Source organism: Lygodium microphyllum, chromosome 3 (genome assembly GCF_053477565.2).
Source record: "Lygodium microphyllum isolate KBCC chromosome 3, Lygodium_microphyllum_v1.1.10, whole genome shotgun sequence".
In the NCBI taxonomy this organism is placed as follows: domain Eukaryota; kingdom Viridiplantae; phylum Streptophyta; class Polypodiopsida; order Schizaeales; family Lygodiaceae; genus Lygodium; species Lygodium microphyllum.
Window position 1 is genome coordinate 147158079 of NC_141137.1, and position 11275 is coordinate 147169353.

The 11275-nt window shown below is 39.2% G+C and overlaps 1 protein-coding gene across 1 annotated transcript; it reads left to right on the forward strand.

The window, feature by feature from the left end:
- Positions 1-2058: 2058 nt before the first annotated feature.
- LOC148039004 (uncharacterized) lies at positions 2059-3339 on the forward strand. The gene is made up of 2 exons (XM_087675523.1): positions 2059-2385; positions 3206-3339. Exons 1-2 carry the CDS (start codon positions 2059-2061, stop codon positions 3224-3226), a joined length of 348 nt encoding a protein of 115 aa, XP_087531649.1. The 3' UTR covers positions 3227-3339.
- The last annotated feature ends 7936 nt before the right edge of the window (positions 3340-11275 follow it).

Genomic DNA, 11275 nt, shown 5'->3' on the forward strand with positions numbered 1-11275 from the left:
GACATCTTGCTTGAGAAAGCTAGTTTGGTCTCTTGCCTTGATTTGAGGCACATATGTAAAAAGAAGCAAAAAATATCCACCCTCGAGGTATTTTGCCTCAAGGAGACCTTTTGGTATAAGATGAGTTCTTTGGGAGAGTTAGCTCAAGGAAGCCAAGCTTAAACATGGGTTACTAGGACAACTAGTAAAAGGTCTTGGTGATTGTGAAGCATACAAGTCAAATTATGTGGAAATCTACCCTTGAGGTATACTATCTTGAATGTGTCTTTAAGGAAAATGTTAGCTCTTAGGGCTGCTTTTGAGCAAGTGAGAAAAGCTCTAAGTCTACTAGAGGGCAACACAAGTACAAGGAAAGTATTTTGAAGAATAGTTAGAGGCTTATTTGACAATAGAGTGCAAAGTCACTGAACCTTGAAAACTTAATCTCACAGTGTACTTTGAAGCAAAAATGGCTTGTTGGGAAGACTTCAGTGTAAGCAAAGAGCAAGATAAGTTAAGGCCAAGTTAATATTTTAGTGTAAGCAAAAATGGCATGTTGGGAAGACTTCAATGTAAGCAAATGCAAGATAAGTTAACGCCAAGTTAAGAGGGCACATTATAAGCCCTTAGATGGTTTCCTCGGGAGCTAGTTGATGTTATTGAGATTGAAATCCAAAGCTCTCTTAGGCTATGTTTGTGATGCTCAACCATGTTTCATGCTCCCAATGTATTAAGTAATTTTTCTCTACATACACAAGTGTTAAGCATGAAGCTTCCTTTTAGGACAAGGATTCTTAAAAGCCAACCAATCCTACAAATTAACTCTTTAAGCAATGATATATGTATAGGTATGCCCAATAATGCATTTATGACTTTTTTCTTATGTAATTGTAATAATATGTAGGTGTGAAGAGGTGCTTTATAGAATTGTGTAAGTGAGTCTCTCTAGGAAATGAGAAAAGAGAGCTATGGATATCCTTGTAGATGCCAAATGAGGTAATTGTATTAGAGTGAAACTATCACAAGATGCAACATCAAGATCATGCAAGTCAAAAGGTTTAACATCTTATGCATGTCCTCTTTGCTAAGTTTTCTAACATACTAGATATACTCCAAAACTAGTGAATTTTGGATATTACTTTCTCCCAATTAATTGATGGCCTTGAGCCAATCAAGATTAGTTTGACTCTTATTTCCTAGGAACTAAAGCAACTTAAGATTACCATTCCAATCATTGATTCCAAATTTAGCTAATATCTCTTTACATAAACCTTTTGCGAGACATCCATCACAAAATAGGTGCCTTAAAGTTTCTTTGCTACCTTAAGGAAAACTTCCATAAGAAAGTCGTCTTTTGTCCAACTTCTCTCTTGAGAATTGGTCCCCCATAATTACTTTCCATAAAAAGACTTTCCTTAAGGTGCAACTCGAGAGACCAATTCTTCCTCGTGATCTCATAGAGCTGGGACACTAAAATTGTGGATATTAATTTGTTGGGTTGGAACATCGGAATTACTTGATAGATATGATGGAATAAAATTAAAAAGAGAATGTTTAGTGTATAGCAGATATGATTGGTTTGAAGACAATAGTAAGGGTCGCCTCTATTAGTTCTTTCCCAACATGCCACATCACACCATTGTTCATGACCCAAAAGTGTCCGCGAACCGAAAAAAGCGGACCAAACCTAATAGCCACACGTAAGCTATCGAAAACTCTGATTTTTTTGAAAATTGGGCTTCCACCACTGTGTGTAACCGGCCTAGGTATATAGTGCCTCCCGGCAAAAACTCATAATATTGTCATGGGTCCCAAGTGACTTGGGTAGGTGTGTGGCCCCTCATATTGTCCTGACCACAAGGCCAGGAACTTTGTGCTCCCAATTGCACCTAGGTAGGTATGTGGTCCTTCCAGGGACAAGGAGAACGTAGAGAGGTCTGATGACGTTGGTGTGGAAATTCCAGTGGGAATTTGTCTAAAACTGCTTGAGCGGTGGAAATTCCAATGAGAAATCCCATCTAAAACTTCTTCACGGGCAATGAGGAGGCTTGAGTAATTCGACCAATTTTTGTCGAAACCATGAATTTCAGGAGCTTCCGGGAGTTCTGGCCATTCTACATGAGCCAGCACTCGAAGGCCGGCACGCGGAGACTGCATTTTGCGGGGACGAGCGCAGCCATGGCCTTCCTGGTGGCTGCCATCGTCTGGAAGCGGTGGTGGTGCGTCCTCGCTGCTCCCATGGCGGGCTACGGGGCCGCATGGTACAGCCATCTCTTCGTGGAGAACAACACCCCTGCCACATTCGGCCATCCCCTCTGGTCTTTCCTGTGCGATTTCAAGATGTTCGGCCTCATGCTCACCGGTGCTTTGGATCAAGAAATCGAGCGTCTTCGACATGATCAGGCTCTCTCTCTCTCTCTCTCTCTCTCTCTCTCTCTCTCTCTCTCTCTCTCTCTCTCTCTCTGCGTCCCCCCCCCCCAAGCAACCAAAACAAAAAGAAAAAGGATGTTCTCATTCGTACAATGGAGCACGGACGCCTTATATTCAGCAGCATGATGTAGCTTAGGGTCTTGTTTGAGAAAGGAGCCCCTAGTTTCAGCATGGTGAAGCTATCAAGCTAAGGGATTTTGCCTGAAATGGTTTCATTCTTACAGTACGTCTGAGAAATGATCCCTTGGTTTCATCATGGTGAAGCTATGAAGCTGGGTCATTTTTTTTGGCTGAAATGGTTTTATTCTTACAGTTCTTCAGCATGGTGAAGCTATGAAGCTAAAGCAGTTTGCCTGAAATGATTTTATTCTTGCAATGCGTCGCATATAGCTTGGACTTCAGCACTATGAAGCCGGGGATTTGCCCTAAACCGCACAATTGGATGGTTGTACTTTGCATGTCAGCATGATGAAGCTGAGGGATTTGTGTGAAATGATTTCATTGTTACAGTGGATCGTGCTGCGGCATCCTTTGCATTTCAGCACGATGAAGCTACTTTTTATGATTTATTTCTTACAGTAGCATGATGAAGGGAATTTGTGCGAACTGATCATACATTCTTTCAATTTGAAGACAACAAAGCTAAACATCTTAGAGGGATTTAGAAGCACTGGGAATTAGTCTCAATCTTACAGTCGATTCCTGCATACTTAAGATTTTGGCTTGATGAAGCGAGGGATTTATTAGAGATGATTTCATTCTTGTTAAGGATCATACATTGTTTGAATTTCAGGACAACAAAGCTAAAGCTTGTTAGAGGGACATAAAAGCACTAGGGGATTCACCATCAACAAGCTTTTCATGAAGATTGCTTGTGAAATCTGATGTTCGAAATTTGGTTTGTATTCAGATTAATGAGAACTAAAAGCTTCTTAGAAATGATTTGTACAATGGTTTTGCTACACACGTGCTAGATAGTTTACATGTTTAGTAGTGAGATTTCCATGTACAAATTGTATTGTCCTTGTATTGTACAATAGCCACGAGTGTGTCATGGTAAATGTTGGACAAATGAGCTTGTTGTGTAGTTACACCTCGTGAAAATCAAGTTTGTATGGACAGCATTAAAAGCCAATTTCAGCAAATATAATTCGGGTATCAGTGTATGCTTATGGAGATTTTATGAAGTTTATTTGTGTAGGGTTGCTCCACGATGGTTATTGTTGATCTTAGTTGATCTAGTTGTGTGGCTGTACTTTTTCAAACTCTAAATTGTGAAGAGTAAGTCACATGTATACCACATGATACCTATTACATACCACATGATACATAATAGGTATGTACATCTCTAGACAATATATTTTTTAATGGAAATCAGACGATTGTAGAACAAACTTGTGCATTTTTTATCCATTCATGGATATATTTATTGTCTCTAAGAAGCTAAAATGTGTATTATCTAGATTAAATAAAACTTAAGTTTATATCACACTCATGGCCTTATCTATTAGCCTTCTCATTTTTATATTGGATGTTCATATCTTTATAATCTTAACGTTAGTATGAGTTTGGTGATAAAAGAGTCCTCAAATCGAATGAGTACTTAAACTAGGCACCAAGGGCAAACAACATTGAGAAAAACCATATTTTAAGTCCCATATTGAGTATGTTTACAAAACTACAAATATTGGCATGTTTTGTCCATAATGATGGCAAACTATGATTGCGCACTAGCAATTTGTAAGCCCTAACTTGAATGTATCATTTTATAACCATAATGTATACTAATTATGGATAAAGAGATAAAAGTGTGTATAAGATTGTATGGTGGATGGATAGAAAGTACATGTTTAGTCAACGATGGATTTATAATAAGGGCTCTTGTTGGAGATGTAATTAACATATAAAAGTTACGTTACTATAAGTAGGATTTTGAGATGATTTAGTTGATTGTAAACTTTAATGATATGTAGTGTTGATGTGGCATTAGATTTATCTAATCTTTTAAAACTACAAAGATGAAATTGTGTATGATTGTGCATTAGTAGTCTATAAGCCCTAACCTAAATGCATCATTGTATAACCATAATGTATAATGACGATGGATAAAGAGATCAAAGTGTGTATAAGATTGTATGGTGGATGGATAATAAAGTACATGTTTAATCAATGATGGATTTATAATAAGGGCTCTTGTCAAAGGTCGAAGATATAATTAACATATAAAAGTCACATCACTAAAAGTAGGATTTTGAGATGATTCAATTGATTCTAAACTTTAATGACGTGTTGATGTGGCATTAGGTTTATCTAATATTTTAAAACTACAAATATGAAAATGTGTTGGTCTTGTTTGTCATTTTCAACTTTTACATTGTTTTAAGTTTGTAATTAGCTTTTCTAGTAGAGAAAAGTTACATTTTAGATCTAGCACACTAGGGATTCCTTTAGTAAGAGTTGTATGGGTTGTTTAGATAGTGTTGGTGGTGTTGACATTTTAAACCTTTGTACCAATTTACTTTTGTATTTTGCTTTTCTAGCAAAGAAAGGCTATGTATTAGATCTCACATACTAGGGGGCTATTTAATAATAATTATATGGTAGTTGTATCTACTCATGTTTGGCAGTTGTCTTGGTTACAACTTACACTAGCATGGTTGAAATCTAGAGTTATATGGAGTTGATTTGTAGCTATGTTGCAATTTACTTAGTGGTGATGGGTTGATCCTGTAGTTATATGGTTGTCACGTGGAAGTGGAAGTGGTTGGTTGCATGCTTACTATTGTAAATTGCATAGTACAAGATTTAGATTGTGCACTATTGAATTGAGAGAGGGTGGGTTCATGTTGAGGCTATTCATACTTGTGTAGGGTGCATATGCATGTTATTGGTATCAAAGGGTTTCAAGCTGTTGGATATGCTTAGACTTTTGAAATAAAGATTAATGAAATAATGTAAGGGGTGCAAATGTTGTGGACTAATGTCTTCTTTTTACCTAGATGAATTGGGCATTTATGCAAGAGTAATTTGGTTCCATATGCTTGTAGACTAGATTAATGATGAAATGTTGCCTACCACCATTGAGGCAAATCAACGAAGAAAAAAAAAACAAAGCACAAAGCCTAATTAAGCTTATATCCATAAAAGGTTATATTATTTTTTTGTGACACTTTAAATGCACAATATTTGGATTGCTTTCATGGAGGCTCTAGTTTTCAAGCCATGTGAGAGTAATCTCATGGAAATCTATTATAGGGAGGTGTGGGCATTGGACTTTATGAACTCAATGGTAGGACTTGGTGAAACTCTTATTGTTTCAAAAGTTTTTAATCTCATATGGCTCAATTACATGTTACACAATTGGCTCATACTCTAGCTTTGAATCAAGTATGCTCTTTCCACTTAAATCTCAACAATGCAAGAGAATAAGAAAGCTCAAAGGTATTGTAGATTCACTAAAACTTACATTTCTCATCATAGTATGATCTATGAAAAAGAGCTTTGATGGCCGCATCATCCAAGTGACTCTTTCTTGGTACTCTCAAGCCACCTCTTCAACTCCAAATGCCTTCATTTGCATATTAATCATGATGAGAAAAATGAGCATAAAAATAATAGATACAAAAACGGAGAAGAAGCTTCTCCTTATTTTCTCACTTGCTTCCTTAGACTTATTTACTCATTCTCTGTTTTATATAGTGATATAATGGTCATGTTCAAGCTTTCCATGTGGTGATAATCACAAAGTACAAGAAGAATAAATAAGCAAAGATGAAATAGAGAGCTTCTCTTTCTTGGTTCCTTCTCTCCTTTACCACTATCTCAAGCTTTGGTTAAAGTGGAATTTAGAAACAAAAAGGAGAAAAAAGAAGCAAGAACTCTTAAGTTTATACATATACAAACAAAACATTCTATTCACATTATAAATATAGGTTTTTTTTTTGGGCAAGTAGTCCTAACCCTTCTCCTCTCTTGCATTTTATTATCCAACTTATTACATGTTCGTTGGCCTTTGTGTTTGCCCAAGATAGACGGACTTATCGATGGATCTACATTTCTTGTGGGTCTTTTTATTATACATGAATCAAATATGCCTCTGAGAGATTAGATCTACACAAGGCTCTCACTTTAGTTTTTTTATAAAAAAAACTTGAAGCCCTAATTGGTTGAAAGGATGGGTGTTGTATGGTAACATTTTGTCATAGGTTTGTGGAGCAATTTCGGGGGTGTCTTGGTCTTAATGTGCCCTAAATTGTGTGGTGGGGGAATGGCTAGGCCTTAGAGATGGAGCCAGCTAATTGAACTCCCTAGGCATCTCTAACTTAGAAGACCACTATGCATAGTAGTTTTCCTACACCTATTATAGAATGGAATATTTACTCTCTTTTAGCTCCTTTTGCTTTTTGATTTTATTCCTCTAGGAGTAGTAGTGCAGTTTAATAGAGGCTTCACTCTCATCAAGTACTCCATGACTACCATCCATTCATATTTGGATTGGAGATAGGGACTAGTGACTAGTAGTGGGGAAGACACTCTATGAGGTTGGAGTGTGACTTGTTATCCTCCTCTTGAAGTATGTGATCTAACATTAGAAGATTATGGCTCTCCTAAAGTGTTAGGTGCTAAGAGGCTTCTCTCTCTTATCTTCCAAGCAATTGCTGTAGCTAGCTTCTCTATAGGTGTCTATCAAACCCTCTTTGGCATGATCATACTCTACTCTTAATAGCATGGTGTCAAAGTTACATTGGAGGGTTACTTTGGGTGTGGCTAATTTCATATTCAAACTTTTAATATCTTTCTTCTATGCTAGTTTTGTGACTATCTTGATTGCACTTAAATATATCTCTTATTGAATGAACATGTTGGAGTTGGAAGGAGAACATAGATTATATACACCCAAAGAGAGAGAGAGAGAGAGAGAGAGAGAGAGAGAGAGAGAGAGAGAGAGAGAGAGAGAGAGAGAGATTATGTTTGTGGTGCCTCCAATAGCTCTTTTATGGGCGATATATTTTTTCTTATCACTCAAAGAAGAGTAAATGAGTGTGTACAAATACAATTACGGTTAGCAAGTAAGATGGGTGATCAACCACATTAGCCTTTACCCCACTAACCTACCACTTAAAGGTCAATGCGCCTCTTGAAGGGAGACAAAAGAATAAGAGAATATATGGAGGTAAACACATGTGAGTTACCTTTGCCCAATGCCCATCAACTCCTTGCAATGTGCAAACTTTTTGGAGGGCCAACTCTTGGTGAGAAAGTCTGTAGGGTTATTATTAGTATGAACTTTTACAAGGGTGAGTCACTTTTTCTCAAGAACCTAATGAATGAAGTGATACCTCACTTCTATATATTTGTTTTTTCATGAAACACACAATTCTTTGCCAGCATATCTTCACACCGAGGCCCAAGTCTTTCACTAGATAAGTAAGGCATATGGCTTCTTTGCATGCCTTTGTGGATACAATATACTCAGCTTTAGTGGTAGATAATACCATGCATTTTTGCAAACAAGACATCCATGAGATTGTACCACCATACAAAGTAAAAATACATCATGTGGTTGACTTTCTATTGTCAACATTCTCTATATAGTCTACCTCTATATACCCAAGTACATCACTACTACTCCTCCTAAAGCATATGCACATATCTCTTGTACCACTCAAACAATCTAAGCAACACTTACAAGTGAAAAAACTATTTGCCCATGTCAAATCTCATCCAAAATGGAGACTATCAAGATTTCTATTGGCACTACTGATTGGAAACTCTCTCTTGTTTTGATATCCCTCAAATGATACCAATGTTTGGAGCTACAAGGAGAGAGAGAGAGAGAGAGAGAGAGATGCTATATTTGTGGTGCCTCTAATAGCTCTCTTATGAGTAGTATTTTACCACCTTATCATTGTTGAGATGGCAAGCTCAACACGTGCGGACATTGATGATGGACCGCTTGGTTAGATGGGTCCGCACGTCTACACTTAGCACGTTGGTGGTCATTATGATACTCACATGGCCACTAACTAATCACTTATTATATTTAGTTTGTTACACCTACCTACAACTAGCAGAGACATAGCACCAGTCAATTAGTGTAATCGGTTATGCACTGTTTGACTTAGAAGGCCACTTTCCTTTATGTTATATCTTATCTATACTTTGTGTTCATTGTGCAATGTGAGGAAGAAGAAAAAAAAATCAGCAAGAAAACGTTTTGGCCTTTATCTCTCTTCTTGTGTTCTTGAGTGAGCTTCATCTTGTGTACATAACTTGTGTATACAATGTGTGTTTGGCACAGCAGCTCAAGCAAGTCCCCCCACCACGCGATTCTTGACATGGTATCAGAGCCACGCCACTGAGAGAGGCTAATTTTGAAGGCTGAAGTGAAGGAGAATAAGCAAGGTTCAAGCAAGCAAGCAACAGGTAAGAAGCTCTCCTATTCTTCCACTCTCTCTCTTGGATAGTGCCTGTGGAGGCACCGGAAGTAGGGTAAAGCAAAAATCTCATATTGCTGTGAGATTTGGTGTATGAGTAGAGCAGTTATTTTGGGTACTTGAGGCTGTTTCAGGCCCCGTTTTAGAGCTGCAGGGTTGCGGACAGCAGTTTCAGGGTACACTGTGATTTCGACTGTATTGACAGAAAGTGGGTGCATAGGTTACAAATTTCGAAACTGTAATTTTTGAGGTGTTTGCAGGAAGAAAACATAAGGTTTATCTACAAACAGGTTGCAGATTACATGTACTATTGAGCAATCAGTGAAAAAGGTTGCTTGATGTATTGCTTTGCACATGTTGTGAAAGATTGTAGAAGACTAGCTTGTTGCGTTGTATCCTTATTTGTGATCATGGCAGAGAACAGTGGAAATCCCATTATTGAGAAGCTCGACAATAACAACTACCCTTCATGGAAGTTTCGTGTGATGAACTTCCTTATTGGAAAGGGCCTTTATGAGTTTGTTTCAGGTGAAGAAAAGGAGCCAGAGCTGGGTATCCCTCTAACTATAGATGAATTAAAAGCATGGAAAGAATGGAATGCGAAAGACAAAAAGGTGATGTACTGGTTATCTGCAGTCATTGATAATACGATGTTGGGACATGTTAGGAATGCAGAAACTTCACATGCAGCTTGGACAATTTTTGAGAACATGTTTTTAGTAAATACAAAGGCACGAAAGATTCAACTGTTAACCCCAAGTCGAGATGGCGGAAAAATGGAGGAAAAAGCAAAAGGAAGATGGAAAAAGAGCAAAGACATGCAGGCGGCCTCTAAAGATGAACCGAGGCAAAAATCGCAACCTTAAATGAAAAAGCGCCTCTAAAAGCTCGGGAAACTCTTGTAAAAGAGTGCCAGGCTCCCTCCTGTGTCAATTCTAAAATGTTAGATGGGTGTAGGCTAGAGGCACAAAGCCAGAAGAGGGAAATGGAAAAAGGACCTTGCCACAATGGCCGATCATGTAAAAAAGGGATAGGTGCCCATGGGATTTTAGGGTTTGTATATATAAAGTTCAAAAAGTGAATAAGAGATCATTCTTTGGTGTGTGGCAAAAAGAGTCTTCTTCTTCTTCTCTCCTTCTCACCTTCTTGCTTGTGTGTGCTCTTGAGAGAGGGAGTGTGAGGGTCTGAGGGAGAGTGCGTGAGAGTGAGGGATCAAGAGGGTGAAGCTCCTCACCATCTCCTCTTCTCTTCTTCTCTTCCCTTCTCTCTTCTTACGTGCACGGCTATGGAGGATGGAGCTTGGAGGTGGAGGAGGCTTGAGGATGCTTGAGCTAGCATCTAGGATCATGGAGCTATTGGTGTGTGGAAGAGAGGAGGCAACTCGTATCGGCACTAAGGTAAGCTCACTACACTCGTAGGATCGACGGCGCATCGGCTAGGTGAGAGATAGCCATTAGAGCTCGGCTTGGAACACTTGAAAAAATAAGCGGTCCGTGGGTCTTGGCGGTTGAGCGAAAGCTCCCACATTTTGGTTCCGTTGCCGGGACCAACGGATTCAAGCTTGAGCACTTGCACGCCTCATATCGAGCATCGAAGTAAGGGATTCATCCCCGAAACGGAGCTTGAGATAGGTAGGAAGTTTGGGTGTTTTTTATCTTCAAAACAAGTAAGTATTTTGGGTTATTTTGTTTGTTTGATGATTAGGAAACATGGAGAAATCATTTCAGTATTTTGATTTCGATTCTTGTTGCATTTAGAATAGGATAGGATTAGGAAATCACACCGGAGAAGGGTAGGGTTTACTGTTGCAAAACAGGGCAAAACAGGATAAAAATCGTGCAAAATGGCAAAAAGCTTGCTTGTGATGCCTCAGATCGGCAAGTGAGTGATTGGGGGCATCAACGCGATACCCGGCAAGGGGTATAAGAGCCAAGAGGCCAAGGGAGGACTCATTTGCAACCATTTCAGTGTGAAAGAGAGAGAGAGAGAGAGAGAGAGAGAGAGAGAGCTACTGCCCGATTCAATTCGATCGCACCAACGACGAGCCCACTACTCTATCCAAGTATATGAATCCCTTCTCTTATCCCCTTAGGTAGGATCTGGAGGTTTGTGCCTGGTATGATTGAGTGAAGCATGAGAAACAATCGAAATCAAACTTGCACTGTTTACGTGTGCCACGCTCGGCCTGTCCGAACGGTCACTTTTGGGCCGAGTCCCAAAATCGGCCCTCGACCCCTTGCCATCCGGCCCATCCGGCCAAAACCCTATTTGGCCCACTCGGCCCAAACCTACTCGGCCCGTCCGAGTCTACCATTTGGACCGTGGACAAATTCGGCCCTCTGCCACGTGTCAAACTCGAGCCTCGGCCCATCCAAGCAACCTTGTCCAAATCAACCACTCGGCCTGTCCGAGCCAATCCGTCCGAGTGA